General features: G+C 48.8%; 4 protein-coding genes across 4 annotated transcripts; 1 reads left to right on the forward strand and 3 right to left on the reverse strand.

The window, feature by feature from the left end:
- Positions 1–829: 829 nt before the first annotated feature.
- On the reverse strand, positions 830–3603 carry H6S33_011567 (uncharacterized protein; the record flags this gene model as incomplete). Its single annotated transcript, XM_044842943.1, has 3 exons — positions 830–1636; positions 1695–2204; positions 2317–3603. The coding sequence occupies 3 exons, from the start codon at positions 3601–3603 to the stop codon at positions 830–832; spliced, it is 2604 nt and encodes an 867-aa protein (XP_044696335.1).
- Positions 3604–16296: 12693 nt separating this feature from the next.
- H6S33_011568 (uncharacterized protein) lies at positions 16297–17123 on the reverse strand (the record flags this gene model as incomplete). Its single annotated transcript, XM_044842944.1, has 2 exons — positions 16297–16371; positions 16422–17123. 2 exons carry the CDS (start codon positions 17121–17123, stop codon positions 16297–16299), a joined length of 777 nt encoding a protein of 258 aa, XP_044696336.1.
- A 545-nt stretch (positions 17124–17668) lies between these two features.
- Positions 17669–19565, reverse strand: H6S33_011569 (uncharacterized protein; the record flags this gene model as incomplete). The annotated part of the gene is made up of 5 exons (XM_044842945.1): positions 17669–17865; positions 17927–19090; positions 19150–19229; positions 19297–19463; positions 19554–19565. 5 exons carry the CDS (start codon positions 19563–19565, stop codon positions 17669–17671), a joined length of 1620 nt encoding a protein of 539 aa, XP_044696337.1.
- A 4121-nt stretch (positions 19566–23686) lies between these two features.
- Positions 23687–25122, forward strand: H6S33_011570 (uncharacterized protein; the record flags this gene model as incomplete). The annotated part of the gene is made up of 3 exons (XM_044842946.1): positions 23687–24097; positions 24159–24852; positions 24917–25122. 3 exons carry the CDS (start codon positions 23687–23689, stop codon positions 25120–25122), a joined length of 1311 nt encoding a protein of 436 aa, XP_044696338.1.

A 25122-nucleotide genomic window follows, 5' to 3' on the forward strand; every position in this document is an offset into this window, starting at 1 on the left:
AATTTACTAGATAATAGTAATATAATAATCCGCCACTTATATTTAACCTCCATCCTGGATATCCCTACTGGCAATAAGTACCGCCAGGTACCCCCCATGCATGTATATATAGTCTTACAAAAAAATATGAACCCGCTTTTAAAACAAGTACGCTCGCCGAAAAAAATGAAAAAGAATAAATGAGGATATTGAAGCTGAAGATGAGAATGGCAAAAAAGCCAATCATATAAAAGCAAGAAACAGGAGAACGCCTAATGTCAACGCTACCCGGCCCGATTTTATACATAATACGCGTAAACAAAGAAAAAACAAAAACAAACACATGAAGAAGACCAGAGGGTCCTGTGTTATGCCCGAAGAAGAAGAAAAAAAAAGGAAAATCATAAAAAACTCCCCACCGCCCTATCATACTCCGCCCCCGCCTGCCTGCCTGCCTGACCGCCACCGAAAAAAAATCCAAGAGACCACTCTACGAATGAAAAGTACAAGACCAAAAACTATGAATAAACCTTTTCTAAAAGTAGAAGGGAAAAAAAACAAGCCACCTTCTAACCATTCCCAATGCTGATAATACTGAATGAAGGACACGACGGAAGGAAAGAAGTAAGAGAAGGTATATAAGCGTGAACCAAAAAGAAAAAACCATTAGAAAGGAGTGAAGAACAACCACAAACACAAAAAGATACCGTAATAACAGCCGCCCCCCCTATCCATGACAAAGGAGAGAAATATAAACAAATGAACATAAGACAAATATACCGGATATCAAATCTACAAGACAAAGGAGATGTGTGTGGTAGCAAGAAGTGAAGAAGGAGATCAGATTAGATCAGAAGCTAAAAAGCCCTGATCGTTTCTTTCCGAACGGATACACCACCAGTGCAGCCGCAAACAACCCCACCGAGATCCCGATCGCGATCTGAATCATCGAGAAACCCATATCCATCACCACGCTCGAAAACTGGCTTTGCGAGGCGGTGCCGTTGTTTTTGATGACTAGGTTTGCGTTCTGGATACCAGAAACCAAAGACCCCTGAGCGGCGAGACCAGAAGGAACCTGTACAAAGATGGCTGGCAACATCGCAGCGAAGGCGAGTCCGTGCCCAACACGGGAGTACATGTTTCCGAGTATACCAACGGTGAAAGCGCCCATTGCGTTGGATACCTGAGGCTGAGAGGCAAATCTCCGGCTGGAGAAGAAATTCACAACGTACCCAGCCGTAGCGATAGCGATCATAACTGGGGCTTGCTTCCAGCGGGCTTGGTTGGCCGTCAGGAGACACCATGCGAATGGCGGCACAAACAAGAAGTTATATTGCCAAGGCAGGGGATTCTCGCATGTTGTCGCCGATGTGGCATTCTCGTCGAAAAGGCCGTACAAAGCAGATCCAATGGTGATACCGAAACCAAGAAAGAGGGAGTAAACGATAGCGTAAAACATTCGAACAGATCCAGCGACTATATTTTTTGATTGAAGCTCTAGTGAGCCCATTAAGATGATGTAACCGGGTAATATCAATGCGATTGAAGCCTGCGCCAGTGCCGAAAAACAAAACACTTTACCTCCTCGAATGGAACCGAAAGCTCTTGCGAGGAAACTTGTCAAGATAGCAGCCGAGATCTCAAAAACATTAGACTAGAAGCAAAAGACTTGTTAGCTAGATATCCATATAGTCGCATTGAGACGCACTTACGTAGAGCTCCGAGTTTGGGGCCACGACGAGTTGCAAGAATCCAACAATACATCCAAGAAGGAACAGAATTGGCATGTCAATGAGTCTAGCCTTGAAACCAAATGGTCCCACCACGGCACTTGCAATACCGTATACTGGAACCAAGGTCCATGGGTTGTGCTTAGGCTTCCTGTTCATGACATCATTCAACCTTTGGGTTGCCTCCTCGACGCCGATAATGTCGTGGACAACCTCTTTATAAACCAGATGTGTATCATGAAGCTTCCCTAGATCAACTCCCTGATTGGTTCGGACAATCTGCATGTCGGAAGTATGTGTCGACGAGTCACCAAAGGAGACAATCATGCACCCCGGAATATACAAGAACTGGCCATCGATTTCGAGAACACGAGACGTCATCTTCATGTATTCCTCCAGGCGATGTGTGGGGGCACCATAAAGCATCAATGCCCTGCAAAGCTTCAGAATATACTTTTGTCTCGCCAAAGTCTCGGCAATGTGAATAGTGATCTGCATGACAGGAAACGCGTTAGCATATGTCGTGGTACCTGATCTGCATCAAGCAGGGCAGCCGAGAAAAAAATAAAAGTAAAAAAGCAAATAACTACACGTTGTAACGTACCTTAATCTCATTTTCCAGGTTTGCATTCGCCTTTGAGAAATTCTTTATCGCACCCACAACGCCACCGCTGTGTGGCCTATGTTTCGGTTTCGGGCGTACGTTTTTTCCCGCCGATGAGCCGGCAGCCGGCGATGCTATTGCTCCTGATGCCGCGAGAAGTCCGAGCGACGTCGATGAGGTATTTGCGCTCTTGTTGTACCATTTTGGTGTTGTCCTTCCGGAGGCTGTTGGGCTGCCAGCTGTACTTGCAATACTTGGTGCATAATGAGATGTGTTAGAGCTTGCTTGGGCCGGGTTGTATAGCTTCAACAAGCTGCTCAAAATACCCCCACGAAATTGCTCCGGTGGCTTCACGTAGTCCTCGTGCTGGAGAGCGACTGGTGTAACTGCTCCTGACCTAGGCTCAAATCCTGATTCTGTACTTCTTCTGGGCATCATTGGCCTCAATACACCAGCCGGACCCCTTTGTGTGTGCTGCCTGACGAGGTCATGGGCCTCTTTTGTTGCCCTAATTTTTGGTCGGTCTGCCTTTCCGTCCACGGCGGTATCTGTAATGGTAGCCCCAAGATCCAACAATGGAATATCATCGACCGGAACACCACCCTGAACCTGTCCAGCTCCAACACTGTATGTATTAAGCGGGTTACTCGGGCTAAGAATGGGCGATGTTTGTGCTGATCCCGGGGCAGAGAAACTTCCAATTCTTGAAAGTCTAGCGGCTCTCTCTTTTGCCGTGAGCTGCTCCTTCGCGTGAAACTGGTCGTATTTTTCATTCATCTCAAGCTCATCATCGTTCCCAAAACTGTAAGCTCTTGGTGGAGCCCTCAATGGGGAGGGCTTTTCCTTTACAGACGCATTTCCAATGGAATCCACGTCAATTGGTGCTGTGAAGTACTCTGTCTGCGGGTAAATTCTCCCGGATGGCGAATTGCTCGGCGACGTTAACGTGATTGGAGGAGTCTGTGGGACGCCCTGCTGTTGCTGGTGTGCTGCTGCTGCCACAGGATTCTTTGGTGCGTCATCGTGCGAGCGCAGGCTGAACGTGTACCGGTTATTCAGATCATCCAAAGCTTCACCAGACCCAAATCGCACTCTGTGACTTGACCGTACGGCAGCAGCGACTGGGGGAGTTGTACGTTCACCGCTGGCGCTTCCGGGGCGGCTTGATGCCGCTGACGTTGAGTTTGCGGCGGAAAGGTCTGGTGAGGGTCGTAGTTGGTCGAAAAATGGGTTTTCGCCGCTGCCGTTGGCGGGCGAGGGAGACGTTGGTGTGGTGTTCTTCGACATATCTTGACGAGTCAAGATTTGTCCTAAAAGTTTTCTGCAGTTGTAATAATTGAATTTTGTAATATATTCGAATAATGTGTCGTTTTATAATTAACTAGTAGTCGACGCTATGCGGTGGTGAGAAATAACGACTAATAGTTGCTGTGGGTATTCTATAAACGAATGTCCTCTTTTAGTAATTGATGGATGGAAGAGACGGAATTGAAGAGGTCTAGATGAAGTAGGTATATGTGTAGAGTGAGAGGGGGGGTGGGGGGTTGATAATAATAGAGGAGAAGGGTCGAGGAGGAGAAGGAAGTAGTGGAAGCCGGCTGTGATTATGGAAGGGACTAGTAATTAACAAGAGAGCTCACCAACCGTAAAAGTGTACAATGGGAAATCCTTTGATATGATGGTGATGGATACTGTAGCGGGAATCCTCTGACGACAAAACGCGAGCTCTTCCAAGATATCTATATTCCCGGACATGTATGCTATGGACATCGCTTCATTTAGGCTCTTTTAATCAGAGACAGACCACCATTCCCTTCCACTCCACTGCTGCAAGCAACTTGGTTTTCTTTTCTTTTTGCAAGTAAATTCATACCCACCCGTCCCCGTTCACCCCCCCAGAGGCTGCGTCAGTTTAAGGCGATCTCCTGCCCAGTCAAGCAGCAATAAAAAGGAAATCCGGAATTCATAGGCTTTCCAACAACAGCATCCCATCTTACTTCATACGGCTCAGCTAGCCCAGGAGTTGCGTGCTGCCCTTTCCATCGTCTCTCACTCTCACTCTCGGCCACCAACCTTCCAACAGTGCGCTGCCGCGCCAAAACTGGTAACAAATTTTCCTTGATCGTTTTTTAAATCCCTCCAAGCGTTGTCGGCTGCCGAAAAGGTGATCCACTGAGAGGAGTGCCCATTGTGGCAAAGTTAAGTCACGGAAAGTCAGGGTAGATGATAACAAGACCCCGAAGCATGCCTCTCTAGCGTAGAACACTCTACTTCGATTTCACCACCACCACTACCACACACACCCCAACACCACCATAATCAACCACAACCACCACAACCCCAGAGAGAACTTTCCATCTGCAGTAGTGATGGGTCAAGTACATGTACAGTATCCGGTAGAATTATTGCGAAAGTCAGAACTAAAAGGGTGAGTTTCTTGGCTCGTGCTCACTGCAAAAATTCCTTTGAGGGCCAATGGGACTATCGGGTCACGGAAAACCCACTTTCGCATTAATTCTACCACAATCTGTATGTACCCACTTACATACCGCCTGGATGATCCTTTCTTGGGAGCCCTGCCATCTTGACTTGGCTGCTGAAGCGATTTGTGACCCGGAGATAGCATGTATGTAGATGTCGGTACCTTTCATATGCCTGTCTGTCTACAATTGCTTGCTTGCTCACTGCGCACTGACCTGAGCTCGTAATAATAATAATACTCCCACATGGCATGGCTCGCTCTAGCTAGGAAGTAGCTACCTGATCACTGTAATCTCAATCTCAACAAGATGTCAAATATTGAAAAGAGTGAGAAAAAAATTTCTCAACAACAAACGAATAACTACTGAGCATGCCCCTGACACTTTCTATTAAAGGTACAACCTCCTGCCCCGTATCGCAGTAGAGATAGGAGAGTTCACTCTAAAAAAGCCACGCACACGCAAGGGAGAGCCCGTCTGTCCGTCCGCGGCCGCCGTCCTCGGACGTTCTCTAATATCTCACTCGTTCCCAACGAGCTTCAAAAGAAAATAAGAAAAATTATACTCAACGCGCGCCGCCATGACACTGAAACGAAACCCACGTCTTCACCATATTCCTGGATCCCTCCTCCTTCTCCTTCGTTTGTCTTTCGCTCTTCGTCTGAACTTGTGGCTGGGTTACTACTACCTAATATACTACAAACGACCAGTCATGATATGTGTATGCAGTATATACGTACCTCACCCTAGATACATGTTGTGTGTATCATCTCCTGCTCTACATATCCACGCATCGCATGAAAAGTCGATATCATACATCAAGTGTATGTACGCAGCAGCAGTACCTCAACGTCGTTCATCCACCCCAATCATCCAACCATTGCACACATCCAGCGCTTCGAAAAAAGTTCTTCCGAGCGCCACAACCCTACCCTACCATACAAATCCCATACCCACCACCCCCTCCCAATAATAGTAATTACCTCGGGCTGCAACCACTCTCCCGGGAATCTTCGATAACGCTTCCTTCCGAGAATGCCCCTTGCAATTTACTATCCACCACACACCTCCCCCTCGAGGCTCTTTCTTGCGAATCAAAACCACAACCTTATCACACACCTCACTCATTCACACCGGCGCCCTGCAACCTGTAAATTGTACATGTATGTATGTAGTTGTAGATTCCTAGAGTGGGTGAGTAGTCAGTAGAGTAGTTCTAGAGTCTGACCCCCCTCCCCTCCCCTCCCATCCCATGTCCCCTTCGGAGGACTTCCAGGTACCCACTCACGGCGGCGCAGCATACTCCGTCGCGGCGGGCAGGGAAGCAGAATTTTTCCGCTATGCACCCTTAGGGCTGCGTCGCACGCCACCAGACAGAACACGGATAAACCCATGAGCTTATTCCAGCGCGAACATGCGAGGAAGGAGAAAAGCACACACAACACACACCACCACCACTCACCACACATTCATAAAAAAAAAAGAGTCGTTTATCTTAGAACCCTTCCCTTCCCTACCGCACGTCCGTGTCCGTGCCACTGGGTTTGCTAGTTGCAGGCGAGAGGAGGAATTCACAAACATCCTGGAAGCGCTGAAGTAGCCCCCCACGCGTGTTGTGATTGGGTGCGAACCACCTCATAGGTACCGATGACTGACTGAGTGCCGGTGTTTATAGTGGTAGAGTAGGCAGTTGGATAGCGTATGGGCAATCGTTTTGAATCATACTGCGATATCATGATCATGGACCACCTGGCATGGCAGGCAGGTGGATATATCTACATGTATGTACCTGGGTACATGTTGCCTACTCTAGTATCGGCATATATCTGTATGGAACACGATCCCGTAGCTAAATTTGCGGTACCGTATTTGATGGGACACACCATGGTGCCATGTCCATGCCATGGGTCACAGATATTGAAACCAACTAATCACAGTCGTAATTGCATGTACATACGCTCGGTACTCAACGGGTTGTTGCTAGGTTTCGACTATCTCTCTCTCTCTTTTTCTCCCTTCTCCTTACTACACGAGCACAACACAAAGGAGGTACATACATGCCTACATAGACGACGACGCTCAGACGAGATAAAGATTTGACATGCGCTGGCGCTGTTGTCGTATCAAGGGGAAGCAAGGGGCAGGAGATATCGATCGAGAGAGAGCATGCCCTTTTTTTGCCTTTCTTTGGAGCGGCGTGATAAGATACAGATACCTCGTCGTCCGCAAATGGACATTTGAAGACTTGGCGACGGTAAATGTGACGGCGACGATCGGAGCCCAAGGAAGTTTTCAAAGTAATCGGAAGAAAGAAAAAAAAGCGGGGAAAGTAAATCTTTGTTAGTTTCTCTCTCGAGATACACGAACATGCACCGCCAACAGCTCAGTAGAGATGATAGATCCCACCTGGACAGCGATCCATACAGTCCCGTTGAGGTTATTGCATCAACAATCACCGCCATCCGGAAACGGTCCCGCAAGGGGAGCGTAGGGCAGACAGGTCATTAGGGCTGTGAAATGGCAAGATCGGACTCAAGCCATACCAAGAGCCCTAACCTGGTGATTTTTGCATACATCACGAATTCGGAATCCGGAATCTCGCCATGGGAAGAGGAAGAAAAAATACGGGATGGATCATGGGAACGGAATCTTTTGTTGTTGATGGATGAACGGATCCCATTCAATAGATCTTCAAGATACCGCCGGCATTTGGATTCGGTTCTTCTTTCTCTAGTTAATTGATGCATGCCTGATTAGGGCATCTTCCCGAGGATGTAATGCAGATGTTCTGTACATATACATGAAAGGTTTTAAATGGCGGTGTTTAGGAAGATCCTGTTACGGGTGATGTTGCTGCGGCAAAAAGTGTACATACAAAATAATGTTTGTAACTTTGAGGTTCGGGTATCCGAAGTGTATAGCTGACTTCTGGAAACTCTGACCGGGAGGTCTAAAGCAAGCCACTTTCGCGTCATCATGACTCCATATGTAGCGTCCCGAGAGGCGGCTCGCCGAAGATTGGGGAGGAGGACATGCCACTAAAAGTCCGACGGCATACAGCAGGAAGCAGCATTCGGGCCCAACCGCCTGCACAACGGCTACCCGCCGAAGATTTCGGTGAGTGTGCGTGAAGGCGTTTCCAGAGGCCATGGCCAATGGCTGATTGGTTCATCCAAAACCAAGGTCTTGAGCCAAACAATCTCCGTTGCCGGGATCGGGGATTGGAAGCCAGCGAGCGAGCGTCTCGGAATAAATGACATCATGCAAAGACGGGCATTACCGGGGGCCACCAAGTTTCGACGGACATTGCGAACCCTAACGGCTAGCCCTGGGGACTTTGTGTGTTCGCTCCCCCCCTGCTCTGGCCACCGAGAGGGAATCTCGGGTGTGTTACCAAAACACGGGAGGTGGCACGGGCCTTGGTTCCTTCCCTCGATCTCCAGGTTGAGCCAGCAAGGATTAAGCTTTTGTTTGTGCCTCACTCATACCTACAGACCGAACATTGTGGAGATCACAGATGACATTCATCGTTTCCTTTCTATCCCCTCTCTCTGATGAGCGTCAAAGCCTTTGGATTGGGGTATTGCGGGGGTTATCCAGGAAACCCCAATGGCAATCGTTCATGGTTGATTCACACTCTTCCTTTCCCTCCATCTTGACTCTGATGTCACCATCATCATCATCATCATCATCATACACCTGGCAGGATCGATTGATTGTGTTCAGTAGATGGATACCAAACACAGCTCTTCCAACCGTTGAGGTAGGTGGAGTACGTTTGGCCACTGATTCAGCCATCCAGTATTGTTCGATCCAAACTCTGTATCGTGGTACTTTCTGTTTCAGTTCCAGTTCCAGATGCGAACCATCATTCCTGGTCCGTGCTGTATCCACAGGGCTGTTGGTTTCGTGCGTTGCGGGAGCGATTTACTGGTACCCCCAAAACCAGCTGCCGAGAACAAGTTCCACGATGTCCATCCCACTGACAGGCCGAGTGTGGGGGGACGATGGTTGGGTGAGGTTGGTTTCCTTGGCCCCCATTATCACGTGCCAGGGGCTACTTCCCTTCTTGGCTAAAACCTACGGGAGATCGAGTGATTCTGGAAGGGCCAAGTTCTGTTGCTGTTTCTAAAATTGCAACGCCCTTTCGTCATCCCTGCGCGAATCTTTCCTTGGCCCTAAGACTCTTTCTAACGGCCAAAGGTTCGAAAACGTGGAGGAGCATGGCTATCACTCGTTCTGACACGTACACGCGTTCTGAGACCGGAGCTTTTGGCTGACCTCTTGGCCTCTCGAGACTCGGATATTACTACTCTACGGAGGATGGGTTCTAGTGTGCACCCTTTTGGATAGACAATTCTCCTGAGACACTGGGGGCAAAGGTTGATAACGAAACGCCGAAAGTTAAATGCAAACTAAACGGACTGCACGAAAATCTGTACCTGCTATAGATTTTTCACCGAGGCTACCAAGCTCGAATCGGACCTCAATGTTGAAGCATTATGTACAATTGTTTCGATTCACACGGTCCCTCACACAGAGATATTCAGGGGCTGGGAGCGACGGTCAATCTGGATGCACTGGCCAACCACGGACTACCGGAATCTTTCTCCTGGATTTTCTGCCTTGCTTTACCTGCTACAGCCGTAGCGAAGGTTACTGCTTCTATATATACTCTTCTCTATCAAACCAGTGTTTGGAGTAAAGTTTCGACTATATATATGGTCGATCCCCACGATATTCGACAATAACTAAATACAGCGGCAGCGGCAGCAGCAGTAGTAACAGCTTCGACGCGCGTATTAGCTCACTACCAAGTTTTGAAGATGAAATTTCCTCTCTTAGTTAGCTATATGCTAATGATCTAGACCACTTCCCCTCCGAGAAACATTGGACGGCGTTCAATATGTTATGACATAAGCTGGGTTGGTCCGAGCGGTACCGGGTAGGGATATTTCATGTTGATACGGATTATACCGTAATTTGTAGGTCTGTACATGTATGTATGGCATGGAGCTTCTGGCCTAAAGGTGGTTCGTTGAATTTCTGCGTACCTGGATGGATTTTTATTAGGAACAATAACAGCAGCAATTCGGTAACTGTTCAATGGCCAGAGCAAATAACACCACTTTGGTTTTTTCCGGCCCAGATTACAGATATGAAAATGACGACAAAACCAGGAGGACAGAGTTGACGTTCGAACATCACCTCACACTAGTTCCCTATCTACAGAACCCAATTACCCGGTAGAACGTATCGTATCGTCAAAGAAAACCACCCCACAACTCAACTCAATTCAACCTTCTCCACAAACCCCAATTGATCTTGGGGTTTGAAAAAGCCTCAGCATGAAATTTTTCCACAACACTAAACCCATCTAAACACTAGGGCCCCGAGACACATCAGCCCAAACAAAGCCACACGCCCGGCCATGAGGTTGTGTGTGGAATTAGAATTAGTCGAATGAATATCACCACCTTTTACGAATGCTTGTTTCTTGCGTTGTACATATTTGCACCCACTTTCCCAGCGGACGGTCGGTCACGGCCATGGACCAGTGGAGCTGTTGACCTGCGTCGGTAATCCACCCCGGTACCTTTTTTCTTTCTGATGGTGGTCTTTTTTTCTCTGTCTGGCAGAAGTTAGACGTACCTCACGGGCCGCACCCTGCAAGTACAGATGAAACCATACTATACCCAACCAGCTGGCTGTGGCTGTCTTTCGCTTGTGTTTGTGGATGTGCGGGCTGTACCATCCTAGATTCACAACCCCTCACTCACATCGCTGTAACTAGAGGATTCTACATGCAGTGGAAGAAGTGCTTAGTACCGGTTGAGGTAGTGAGAAAAGAAGCTGAGGATCTCGGGATACCCTTTTGAGCTAGCCGGCGTCGCAATATAAATCCCGGAAGTCAGTATTCCTACTCTACAGCTACAAGTCTATGTTACCCCGTCTGTGCTGTGCCTTTAACCCCCCGTATTTTTATTTTTTTACCCCTTCTCGTTATCCATTTCACCGCCTGGGGGTCCTCATGATCACCTGTAGCGCGTTTTGCACAACCATCGTGACTTTTTTTTCTCTCATCGTTTTTTTTTCTTTCATCCGGCCGCAATTTCTTTTTTTATTTCGTTCGTTCGTTACCGTTGTCAATTGTTGTTCCTGCCTTTTTCTTACTTTACTTTCCCCCACCTCCAACCTCCTACGTTCCTTACGGGTTTCGGATACTCGTCCCTAGCCTAAAACACCGCCCGCGCGCCCGCCCCGACCATCTCTTTTGATTTCTGCCGGCGTCGGGGGGTAGGATTGTCCTCGTGCTCTCTCTACCTCTCGACAACTATTTCAAAGCTGTCATCAAATTGGCGATAACCTAGATTCCCCGACGATCTCTTTCATTTTTTTTCGGGGCGCGCATACATGCTGTACCCCTCCTCCTACCTGTGCGCCCCCGCGCGCGCAGTGCTACCTACTACCTAGGTACGCAAAAGAGGGAGGGAAAGAAGAAAACATATCTCGGGGCCAAACGAAACTCCCCGGTTTTCAATTGAAGTAGAAATTAAGAGTTTGGGCCCAAAAAAACAAAATATTGAGAACCAGACCAGATCAGACTAAGGCTAGGGAAAGCGACAGAAAAGACAAGCAGGACAGGACAGAGACAGATCTAGATAGCACACATCTGCATCGCGCACTAGCCATTGGGAAGGGGGCGCACGGAGTGTAACGTTGGGGGCGCTGGGAAACGTGACTGCTGAGAGATGATTGGCTGGGTCAACCTCACCTCTCTCTCTAACTCTAACTCTAACTCTAACTGTCTCTCTCACCTCTTCTTGCCTGGGGCGGACTAGCACTCTTGCGTGCGATAGTGGTCTAGACGAGCGATGGGATGCTTCTCTAACACTCGCTGCACTGGGACTGCGGAGCTCCCTCGCCCGTCGCAGGTTGTCCTATACCGTGGCCGGTTGGTTTCTGGAGCGTCCCTCTGCTCTACTTCACTCCAGAGCAGGTAATGCCTGCCTAGCTGCCCACCTGCCGCCGGTGTGCTCCGCATCAACGGTGTCTTAGTCTTACTGTCATGCGGCCGATGCGGCCCTGCATGGAAGGAGGAAGCATAGGTGTCCCCGACTGGCCACATGGCAGTTCACCCGTGATATCTAGGAAGACGTTCGCAATTGCAATCTACGCTGCATGGTGATAATCAATTATCGGACGGACGTCTTCATTGTAGACTCCAGAGACTGTGGGGCGGCAGTTTAACGTTTGCAATTGAGTGAGTGATTGGTATTTGCTCATCTATCTCCACTCTCTATTGCTACGGGTATTTAATAGAATAGGTACTTGGTATGTACATACTTCATGTACGTTGACGCCTGCAGCTGCTGCAGCTACATATACTCTACTCAACCCTACCTGGCTACCTGGCTGGCTGGCCCATCTCGTTAATTAATTAGGATCAATTGCAACTGCTCGGGTTCGTAACCCGACGGAGGGATCTTCATCATCACCCCAACCACCACGTTTCTTGACGTTCAATCAAAATAAAATTCCGTTCTTCCGCCTTTTTTCTTTCTTCGCTCGGCATCTTACGGTACATACATACTGTAGAGTACGTGCGGCGGGATGATCCCGGGTCAATCAATCAATTGTGTAGATTATGTAGATTGTGGATCGTCCCCCACACCGGAGACGGCGGCCGGAATGAAATACTTTAAAAAATCGTTAATATATATATCAAAGAGAGAGAAGAAAAAATCTTCTTCTGTTAGATCGCTATGAGAGAGACAATTTGTTGTCGACGGTTCTTCCGGTTGATGGGGCTTGGCCTTGGCCGCCGTTGGTGTTCAATCATTGCGATATTGGTATTGGACCCCGAGGTAATTTTTTTCTCTTTTCATGGAGATCCGGCGGGTTGTTGTTGTTTTGCTTGCGCTGGCCGGCTGGTGGATCCACAGATGGAGGAGTGAGGTGCAAGTACGTAGGCGCGTTCTGTGGGCGCTGTTGTTGTTTCGCTGTGGTCTATCACATAGAAAGGATTTTCTCACATGAAACAGCCTGTCTTTCTACATGCCGCCCTGCCTGCCTAGCCAGCCAGCCAGACACCAACCACCCATACACCAACCACCCATACACCAACCACCCATCATATCCAATTATCTTCACGTGTGTGTGTGTATGTGATACCAGTAACTCTCTCGTTGTGGGCCCGGGGGGGGGGGGGGGGGGGGTTGGGGGGACGGGGGACGGGTTGCAACCCATCATATCAAGAGTGTAATCATGACAGATCACTCGCATGACTTCCTTCTCACGGCTTTATCGGTGGGGTTGAGCTCGTTGTTTCGTTCTTCTGACTTGGAGTCGCCGGGTGGGTAGGTTGGATAGCGACCGTTTGTAGATTGACCTCGCGGCATGGGTCTTTACCACCGCGAGTAGGCTGGCCGGCTGGTTGGTTGGCTGGATACCCTCGCCCATGAGGCCGCCGACCTGACCTGACCTGACCTGACCCGAATAATAAGCTGATATATAGCCCACGGAGTACATATATATTCCTACGCCCATCCGGGATCTCTATCTGGATGGATTTACATAACACCCGCCGCCGCTGCCGCTGCCACTACCGCCTGAAACTAGAGGGCGCGGTGTATAAAGGCCGGAGTGGAGGCTGCTGGTACTGTTGGGTGGAGGTGCGGTTGAGGGGTGGTGAGATTACGTGGTGAGGTTAGGTTGGGTTGGCGTCATGGAGTATCACTCATGTTCTTCTCTCTCTTTTTTTTTTTTTTGAGCTGGTCGGGTGCGGGTGGCCAGTAATGGTATAACGCCGCTGGTACTTCCTTTACTGGTGGCACGGATGTTTTGTTGTATGTATTATTGATCACTACCTGGCGGAACTTGCTACATACTCTATGTGATTGTCTTGTGTGTAGGCAGATCGGTGCTGTTGTGTGCGGTGTAGGTTTTGTGTTATGGGCGAATTGGCGTCACGGGATGTCACTCGTCAAAGGGCTTTTTACTAGTGGTTTAATATTTACCACACGCAACACCATAAGCAATGACATAGATTTCATGGACATAACTGTGAAATAAAAAGAAAAAAAGAAGTTCAGCTTCAGAGAGTTCTTTCTCTAATCTGCTGCTATTTTTCGCTTCATCTTCGGGGACTGTACTCAAGCAGAAAGGTTGATTGCTGCTGGCAATAGAAAACACCTAATGCATTCTCTAAAACACCAGTTAAAAATAACATAGTTTTCCAAATGACCTTGACAGATGTAAATCTTTAAATTTGCAGCTGTTTTTATTTTATTTTTCTATTGATAGTGAAGCCATGGGATATTTAGTGCATGCATTAGTTGCTAATAATCATAGTTAACCTTAGCACTGACATTGCACGGTTGACCGTAGACTCTACGGTGCTCTTTCTATTGCTTACAGCCGACCGCTTACGTTACACGGTGGACCGTAGTGACTACGGTCTACAGTTGATTGCTTACACTGTATTGAACACCGTAGTGACTACGGTGTTGAATTACATGTAGTTAGTTAGTTGGGCCTAGTTAGGGTTAGATCTTTGGTGCATGCGCTGGTTGCCATGCATGGCACCCTGGATATATATGGCGAAAGCCGTGGCATTCGAGACTTTTTATACCGTTAATAGTTATTTATTTGTTTATTTATTTGGTCATTACGTCTACTAATGACTTAGTATATTTGAGTGAATACTCCGGGGTAACCCCGAGAGAGGTCGATTTCGCTCCTCGGCGTACAGTTTTGTAGTTGCGATTGGCTCCGGTTCTTTTACTGACAGCTTGCCACTCTGGTCTAGAACGACCTTGGGGACGTACGCGCGCTGTGGTGGGGGGTAGACCCGCGAAAAGATATTGAAAAGATATTGTCTCATCCTCGCCGTCAACTGGAGTGGTGGATGGGTAGTGTCTCTCTACGAACGGAGCCTGTGCAGGTACAGATAGGGTAGCTGCGCTGGTTAGACTGTTTCCGGAACTCTCTAGTAGAACATTATATAGGTTTTCATTACTCTCGACCCTACCGAGCCAAGCATCGCAAGATTTTAGTACAGAATTCTTCACAATATTTAAGTTAGGTAACTTATGGTTAGGCAGAGATGAGTCAGAAGGAGCGAGTGATAAATTGTGATCCACCACTGCCCGGCTTTCCAAAAGAAAATCTCGGAGATTAAATATGTGCTCGTTTTTGTCCCCCCCCCCCCCCCGCGGCCTCCTCTATAGGTAAATATCGTAGAGCCAGGCTGACGGTGAGTCCCCTACCCGCCCACAGATCCCGTCTAAATCTGCATGCAATCCAACCTACCACAACAATGGCTATATATACTCTCTAGTCCGGATCCTCTCACCCATAGTCTTACCCAAGAAGTGTTCCAAGTCCACATCATGCAGCCATTCCAAACCATCGACGCCATAGAGCCTTCCACGAGTATAAATATCGAGCTGCTGGTCAAACTTTACCTGCGAGTAGTTAGTAGAGTAGAAACGGGTGGCCCCTACCCTCCCTTGAGATAGTGCACCTGGGAAGCATCTCGAGCTGCCGACAGTTTCGGACTGTACACTGTTGCCGTGCGCGTGTGAGGATATACTGTGTGCGTCTATATGGCTCGCCACGCTGGGCTGGGGCGTGGGTGCGGGGGTTGGGGTTTGCTTGATCGGGATTTAGTTACGAGTGATATTCTGTGATCTAAATAGTTCTGGCTGGTCTTGGGAAGGGAACAGGTGGCATGTATGAAAGACACCTTGTTAGAGCAAAAGAGACACTATCAACACTCTGAATTTTTCATCACTACCTTTCCAACCGCTGGAGATTTATTCAAGTGGACCTAAGAGCAGTGGCTATAGGCGGATTGATACCGGGCATTTTCTACCTAAATCTGAGACCGCGGCGGTTAATCACAAAGATGTACAGTCAATACGATTATTGATAAGCTGATAGCGCTGATGCTGATGTTGACTCGTGCCTGTAGCTTGCTAGGCCTGGAGCTTCTTCGATCACAGTATCCCTTCACTCTTCCTCCAGCCCCTAGTCCATGGAATGCTAAAAGCACATTCAAGAATGATGGCTTTCTCCTCAACCGATGATGAGATTGGAGATTCAGTTCCTCTCGAGCTCAGATATCGACAAACTCCCAAACTTCCTTCGGGGCTATCAACCCTCTTCAATCTTTGGCACTAGAGATGTGACCTCCATTCACCACTCCATGACACGAATTTACGGGCAATTTGTAGTATTGTACTACTGCGGATGGTGGTAGATCTGTCCTTAAACAGAGTACTGCCAAATCTCTATCCTAGTGAGATCAGGCTTTCGCCCACAACCAACATTCAGGACAGCCCCCCAGACTTGTTGCAGCACCAGATTCTAAGTCACTGATGGACGGAAAATACTGTTCCTGATATGCTGTATCCTGGCTTCTAATAGCTGGCCGAAGGAAATAGTTATTTTTTCTTCTATATTGACGAGACTGCCGGCTAGAAACCGAGACAGTCTACGGCAGCTGTACCTTTCCCGGGTCCGCCCACCTCAACTCATACCCAAACACCGTCCTCCTCAACTCCCGATCCTACACCACACCGTCAGCACCCACCAAACAAAAAAACTCAAGAAACTCACCCCCGGATCCTCCTCAAACATCGGCGCCTCCAGCTTCTTCTCCAGCACCTTCCTCACCTCAAACCCCGCCTCCTCCGCCACCTTAAAGAACGCCAAATCCTCACTCAACAGCCAGGGCCTATGCGGCGTGAAAAACACGAGCGCAACCCCATCCGCCTTCATCGCAACCCTCACCGTCTCCGCCAGCGCCCCATGCTGCGAATGATTAAACAGCAGGTCCGACAGCACCAACACATCGAACCGCCCGCCGTCGCCCATCAGCTCGCCCGCATCCCGCCCCCAGATGTAGCCCTCAGCGACTATATTCTCCGGCGACCCGACGGCGGTAATGTTCGTGCGGAGGTTGGACACGAGGTCCGGGTCTGGGTAGTCGGTGACGACGACGCGGGCGGCGCCGCGCAGCGCGCACACGAGGCTGGGCAGGCCGGCGCCGGCGCCGAGCTCGAGGATGCGTTTGGAGGCTATGAGGGTCGCTGCGTGCTCCTCGAGGTACTCGCTGGTGATGCGGCCCGCGTGCCACAGCATGTGGCCCCAGAGGGGGTTGTGGCCGACGAGGCGCAGGTTGAGGGTTTCGCGGGCGCCGGTGGTGAGGGTGTGCTGGGCGAAGGTGGCGGGCTTGTCGGGGGGGCGGAAGTCGGCGGGTTCGGTGAAGAGGTCGAGGCCTGCGGCCTCGGTGTCGGAGTCGGTGTCGCTGTGGGGCATTGTGTCGAGGGTTGTTGGGCTGTTTGTGATTGTGGTGGGGTGAGGCGGTTGTGGTGGGGTGGACGATAACCCTGTCGTGGGTTCTCTTCCGTTGCATATCAATCATTGACATCATAGCTTGGGGCTTTGCAGGTTGGGTGTGTGAACAAACACAACAGTAATAACGATAGTGGTATTCCTATCGTTGGTTTCTACTATTTATCTTGATACGGGAGAAATTATGTCCAGAGATTTGGTATTCTTTGTTTTCACCCAGTTCGATTTCTCTCCCGAACCAACACATCCAACACTCCCGGGTTGATACATAAAGCGCCATCAGCAACTGCCAGATATCTTCGCAAACGAGCAGCCATGTATGTAGATCCGATAAGCCCCCGGGAAGAAAAATGAAATCCCTAGTGCGGGGCCGCTATGCTTATGCTATGGTAACCGTCACAACTTATAACTCCACAAACTAACTAAATACAAATGAAAATAACGATATATCTGCTGGCTCCTGGCCAACATTTCTCAATTTTAGCGATGCGGCGGGAGAGAGAGGACGCTCATGAGCCATCACCCATATGGACAGGGGCATCGGGGTCAGTTTCGTGGCCCTGCTTCAAGTCCTGCAGCGAGTCCTCTTCCTCGAGGCTAGAGTACTTCTCTTCCGCGCTGGTGATACAGTGCATGTTTGCCCCCAGCTTGTTCATTGTTTCCATCCATTCGTCGTATGGATCGGAGTCATGCACGATACCGCCACCTGTAGATATAGTTGTTAGATTTCCGGTAAGTAAGACAAAGGGTGAGGACAGGATATATACCGGCTTGGAGATAGGCAATGCCGTCCTTAACCAACATCGTACGCAGCGCAATGCAGGTATCCATGCTATCCGACTCGTAGCCCCAGTACCCGACTGCACCGCCATACACGCCTCTTCTCTCGCCCTCCAGCTCCCCAATAAGCTCCATCGCACGAATCTTTGGTGCGCCCGAGACCGTGCCGGCCGGGAAGATACTCCGAAGGGCGTCAAACCTGGTCATCCCCTTGCGCAGCACCCCCGACACCTGCGAGACGAGATGCATGACGTGCGAGAACCGCTCGACGGTCATGAGTCTGTCGACGGTGGTGGTGAGGGGGTCGCAGACACGGTTGACATCGTTGCGGGCGAGGTCGACAAGCATGACGTGCTCTGCGCGGTCCTTTAGTGAGGACTTGAGCTGCTCGGCAAGGCGGTCGTCATCTTCGGTGGTTTTGCCGCGCTTGACGGTGCCGGCGATGGGGTGGGTTATGATGCGGCCGTTCTCAGACTTGACGAGGAGCTCCGGGGAGGCGCCGACGAGCTGGAAGTCGGTGCAGTCGATGTAGAAGAGGTAGGGCGAGGGGTTGACGGTGCGCAGGTGCCGGTAGATGTTGAATGGGTGGAGCGACGTCGGGCGGGAGAAACGTTGTGAGGGGACGGCCTGGATGATGTCGCCCTTGATGATGTGCTCCTTGAGCTTGTGGACATGGCCCTCGTAGCCGGCTTGCCCGATGTTGGAGACGTATTCCTGGTTCTTGACGATGGGCGGCTGTGGCGGGAGGGGGATTTCGCCGCTTTGGAGGGTGTGTATTACCTCCGAGATTGTCTCCCGGGCGGTTTCGTAGAGGGCGGCAAACTCGGGCTGGGAAATGTCGCCGTCGGGAATGCTGAGGTAGGTTACTACCTTGATCGAGGCAAAGAAGTGGTCAAAGGCGACAATGGTGTCGCAGAGCATGAACAATGATTCCGGCGTTTTGAGGATATCCTTGAGCGGGCGGGTAGTACGGGGCTCAAAGTATTTGACGCAGTCGTATGCGACGTAACCAATTGCTCCACCCGACATGGGCGGGAGCTTTGTACCCGGAATCTTGGCCATGCGGTACTGGTTGAGCTCTTTTTCGAGCTCTGTGAGGGGGTCGATCTCGGGGCCATGACCGGTGCCGGTTTTGATCACCTTGCGGGGGTCTGGTCAGGATGGTCAGTTAGAAAGTCGAGGATTCTCTAATCTTCTGGCTGTTACTTACCGCATCCAAGGAAACTGTAGCGCCCGATTGTTTCCCTACTTGAGGCGCTCTCAAAGAGAAAAGACTGCTTGGTCTTGCTCCTAAAAAAAACAATTAGTGATCTATACCTCCAACTTGCTCGAGGTTATTACTGCTACTGTGACTCACTTTGCACTCAGTTTAAGGTATGCACTCGAGGGGTTCAAGAACTCGGCCGGAATCTGCGCAAAAAGAGGAACGATATTTGGAGCTTGTGCGCCATCTTGACTCTTTGATTTGGTTATGAAATCATACACCGTCGCGAAATCGGGTTGGATATTGACCTGTTTTTCATCCTGCTTAGAAATCGTGCGCAGAGCAAGAACAAGGTGGGGGGCAAAAAAATGACCCCACCAAAACAAAAGAGAAATCTGGAGTTCTTATACCTTTGGAGCCATGTCTGGAGGGTTATGGTGTATGAAAAGGAAGCTTGGAAGTTCAATTGACTTGAATTCTTCTCAGTCCAACCAGGTGTTGTGTCGGTTTTCTGCGAGTGTTCTCGTCTCGTTGCTTTCCCCCGCCCAATTAATTTCCTAAACCCCTTCCGTTAAGTGACACTTGAGCACGGCCGGGCCGGGTAATCTTCCGCAAAACACAGGCTGAATTAATGGAAGCGAGAAGAGTTTGGCCCTGCAGGATATCGTGAGATGCCTTATGTGGATGTGGTCGCGATGTATATACCCGCCACCCCGAGCATTGGGCTCCTGTATATGATGGAACAAAGGGCTTTCTTGTGAGGATTTAACCTGGGTGGGACACATACACTTACACACGTGACACACCAAGTTACTAAACCTCCGAATTAGTGCACGATATGAGGGTCGTCATCGGGTATCACTCGGCGCGGCGTTTGGACGTTGCTATAAAATATGTAGGCTACAAGTAGGGATAAGGAGCTGATTTCTTCCCCATAGATTTGTATCGACATATAGTGGACGATGTCAGGTAGAGTAGTTGAAAACTACATGTATAATATATGTACATGTAGTTTGTGAGGTTCATGCTCCTTTGCCTTTAGAGTCCTCGCCTAATTGACGGTCTAGTCTACATGTACTCATCCCAAGAAACTCTCACAAACACGCCGCTGCGAAACGACCGCCACAACCACTTTAGAATGTCGAGCCGTGGCATAGGCGAGTAATCCACTTCATCAAAAGGATAACTTTCCCTTTATTGTTGTTACTACATGTACATGTAGTCAATGAGGGAATGTTGTCAACCATGCACCGCAACTTTGGATGCGTGTTAACTATCTTTCAGCTAGTTGGGACTTAACATAGAGTAGTATTACATCTTTTCAACACCTAGATGGAAGGATTTTATCAGGAATATTTGGGCTTATTTTCTTTACGTATTATGGTAAGCACTCGATTACACTCTCGTCATGAATTTCACTCCTTATGATTATCTTAAGGGCTTTCTGTCGTAAATAAGCCTTATAATTAGCTATACTCATGCTTCACGTCCCATGCTACATAACCAAGAAAGACCCTGATTAGTGCACTCGAAGCGACCATTCCATTTCAACTCGCTACATGTACTTGATTTACTTGGAGTACATCACTGCAGGCACTCTCCATAAATCAGCACCCGCAGTGGGGGTTCTAGCCGGTTCGATACGAACATCGAGAAAAATCGACACGTCTCCCCTTTAGGTCCCTGCATGTATGGTAAAATAATATAAGATCGACAAAACTAGAAATACACACGTGGAGTTGCCAAGTTGAATGGAGCAGGTAGCTATGTTCATAGCTGGTTGCGATGCCGCACAACGCTGCGGGCAGCCGCATGCCCGCATGAAAAATACTCATTCAGTTGTGCTTGCAAGATTACATTTTTGGCGATTCGATTAATTGACTCCCCCATTATTGCCGCTGCGCATTCCGATGACTACATCTTGCGCCCAGGAATACCCATGGGAGGAGGCCTGGAATCATAACTGAATTGCACCGCATGCATGTGAATATCTCTTCTGCCCGGAGGCCAGCGGAGAGGAGATCTTCTAGAATGGGGTCTAGTTTGCGGTGAGGAAGTGGGGAGTGAGGGGCTTTGATACATACGGTAACTATCTACAATCCCTACATTTCTAATCCGTAATGAATAGCTCTTTCAAACCGACTGACATTAGTTTAGGTGGGGTTCGATTCGCGAAAATCGGGGTTGATAGATGCCGTGGGGGGGGTAAGCCGTGTCGGGCCTACGATCATTTCCGAGCAGAGCTTAAGACTGAGTATACCGAGTAGGTATAGTGCTCGAGCCCAGTTTTATGGTAAGTTTCTTGCATGCACCTTGAGATCTGTCACTAAGGATTTCTTGGGCTCGTGGGGCTGGGTATAAATCAGTTAAACTGACATTTTGGGTTCGCTTGTGTGTACACAGACCTACTATTGGTATTTCCATTTTTTAGTCTCCTGGGATTGGAGCGATCTAGGAAAGACTTATCTGGACTGCTGTTTTTCACCAATAGAACTACAGGCCTTGCAACAAATATGTTTGGCGGCATCTATCTGTTAGGGGTTCAATACTGATCGTCAACGTACGCCGATATATAGACTTACTCTATGGTCTGAATACTAATGATGATCTTGAACCCTAAGTGTTCTCACCACCGGGAAGCCCGAACAAACTCCGACTCTAACTGTTTGGAAATATTAAAAATTATGCTGCTTCCCAGCAAATATTCCAGAATCGCAAGAAATTAGCGCCTCGTTACTGGCCTTGAACGCCGAATCCACACCGGCTAGTCCATTTCTTTTGAGAAACTCTGCATAGTGGCACACTGCTTATCTTGAGAAAATTCATGGTGTTGTAAGTGACGTTGTGCGTGCATACTTGGACCCCAGGAAAGGATTAAGGGATGATATGAGATATGAATCGGACGGAATCTGTGGTTATCTCAGGATTTATTTTTGCAACTCCCAAACTCGAGCCCATTCTTCTGTCTCCTTGTCAAGTATTGAGAGATGTCATTGCACATATGGCCCACTCTTATTCCGGGTTGGTGGGGGGTTGCAGTGTTTGATAACCGGCTGGCAGAGGCTTGATACTTACATGCCGGGAAGATGGCAGGCAGCCGGGTTTCACTTGGTTAAGGGTTTGAAATCTCGAATACAATCCTGGTTAACTTGACATTTATTTTTTCCCTCCTGGATAACCGATGGGATGTTACGGCCGGCCGATGAGTATTTTTTCGCATTCATTTATCTAGGTGTTGAGTGTAAATTTTCCTTGTTTTTCCAGTCATATTTTTTTGCTTCTATGCTCGCATCCGCGCTCATTGGATAGCATGATAATATCTAGGCGGTTGAAGATATCAGTTGTTGCGGCTAACAGAAAAAGAGATGATTTACAGGAGGTACGGGCTGAGGGAATTATTCCGGGCATGGCGTAAGTTGATCTTGAAAAGGGCTGGGCAGCGGCTCTTCCAGCGAGAGGGTCTCGCCCAGGGACGTGGTTGATCTGATTGATTCTTGGACCTGGCAGGGTCGTGAGAGAGAGGATTGGGCGACGTTTTTACGATACATGCCGGATTAGCGTGCCACATGTGGATGATCTACACACCCACTGCAGCCACAACACCCTGTATGCATGTTGCCGACCTGTGCAGGGTTGTGCTACGCTACTTATCTACAGATCAACGTCATTGAACATATGCCCACAGGCTACATGTGTTTTGAGATTCACAAGTAAAAGAAAGGTACCGCTGTATTTGAGAAAATTCGTTGCGCTGCAGCAGGGGTGTTCTCTACCAAATCTTGCATATTGACGTCCAAATACTGCCTCTGGTTGGCCTATACCCCTGCTGCAGCGCAACGAATTTTCTCAAATACAGCGGTACGCTGTTGATATTACTGCTGCTGTTGGTCGGGGACGTACCTCGGTGAACGGCGCGCGGGAGCTATATACTGGCTGTGGATGGATGGGTGGATTGCCAAGTATAGTAATCATAGCTTTTAAATTTCTCTACCCTCTCATCTCCTTATTTACTACTATTCCTCGATCTCCCTACTGCAGGCAGACCCTGTAATTATTATTTGTCCATCTGGGAATACACTTCAATCGGGAATGGGGAGCCTACCGAATGATCAAAAAATTTGGATCTAATCCTAATATTTCGAAACTCGACTAATAATCCCTTCTGATGTCACCACGGAAAAGGCAGTGACGATCTGCTGCTTTGCCTTACTAGTAAGACTAAGACATTACTGAATACTGGAGTAGTGGGGGGAAAGTTGGGTATGGGGATCTTCTGAATAGCTAGAGCGGGATAGCCTGTGTGTGGGGTGATAGTGGATTGAAGGTAACGGCTTCAAAGTTATAAAGAGGTTCTAAGTCCCCCCTCAAGGCTTCTACTCAATTCACTACACTACTACCTCATACACAGTACATCATTACCAAACAACAGCTTCTTACTCCAATTCTTTCGGTCTATCCGCTCGGCTTTTATCCCCACATTTCCATCATTTTATTAGCTTTTTCGTAACAACAATATATCAAACCTACCATCAAATCCACAAACATGCCTCAAATCATTTCACGAAGGGACTCTACTGACTCTGAGAATGAAACTATCACTCGAGTCTCGAACCCCCTTACCAAAGAAAGTCTCCAAGAGTCTCTCCGCATCGGTGCAAGCGCGGGTGCGGGTGCAAATGTTGGTAGCATGATTGCACCTACAAGTCCCGTCGATGAGGACACAGCCTCGAGCTCAGAGTTCTCTGACAGTGCAAACTCTTGGGATATGTCTTGCTATCCTTCACCTAATGTGAGCCCGGTGATGAAAGTTGTACCGGATTTTGCATTTGCATTCGACATCGATGGAGTGCTCCTCAAGGGAGGCGAAGTAATTCCGGAGGCTGTAGAGGCTCTTAAGGTCTTGAATGGAAAGAACGAGTTTGGGATTGAGATCCCGTATATTTTTGTTACAAACGTGAGTTGTTCTTCGGCCAGACTTTATTTGATTAGGAAACAATACTGATAATGATAAATAGGGCGGTGGTAAAACTGAGGCCGAACGATGCCAGGACCTTAGCAAACAGCTCGAAACTGTTGTGTCCCCCGATCAATTCATTTGTGGACACTCTCCCATGCGAGAGATGGCCGATGTCTACGGGACCGTTCTTGTTGTGGGAGGCGAGGGTGAAAAGTGCCGTGACGTTGCCAAGACGTATGGCTTCAAGAACATCGTTACCCCGGGTGACCTCATGAAGTCGAACCCTGCCGTTACGCCATTCCGAAAACTCAAAGACTCCGAGCACAACTCTTGCAAGGAGCTTGATCTTGAAGAACTCGAGATTGAGGCTATCTTTGTGTTCGCGGACAGCAGGCATTGGGGTGACGATGCCCAGATCATTTTGGAACTCCTCATGTCCAAGAATGGACGTATGGGGACTCTGTCAGAGACCTTTGAAGAGGGGCCACCGATCTACTGGAGCCACAATGATGTAGTTTGGGCAACCAACTATGAGCTCAACCGATATGGAATGGGTGCTTTCAGGGTCTTTGTCGAATCCATGTACAAGCACCAGACCGGAAAGGACTTGAAGACCTCGACAGCCTTTGGGAAGCCGCAGATTGGAACATATCAGTTCGCAACCCGTGTTCTTGAGCAATGGCGTGAATCTAGGTTCGGGGCCAAGGGCGCCCCGAAGACAGTTTACTTTGTTGGTGATACTTGTGAATCAGGTTCGTACTCAATCACTCCTCTATTCTCTCTGATCAGTACGTAGCTAACGTGGAGACAAAACAGACATCAAGGGAACAAACGAATACCACAAAACCGTTGACGAGGAATGGTACAGCATTCTAGTCGAGACCGGTGTATACGCCCCCGGATCTGTTCCCGCTCACGAGCCAAGGCAGATCACTAAGAACGTCCTTGATGCCGTCCTCCACGGGATCAAACGCTCTCATGTGGGGGAGGCCGGATCGTTAGCTAAAGACCTTGTTTTGTAG

This window comes from Morchella sextelata, assembly GCF_020137385.1.
Source record: "Morchella sextelata strain SCLS chromosome Unknown scls_6, whole genome shotgun sequence".
Classification (NCBI taxonomy): Eukaryota; Fungi; Ascomycota; class Pezizomycetes; order Pezizales; family Morchellaceae; genus Morchella; species Morchella sextelata.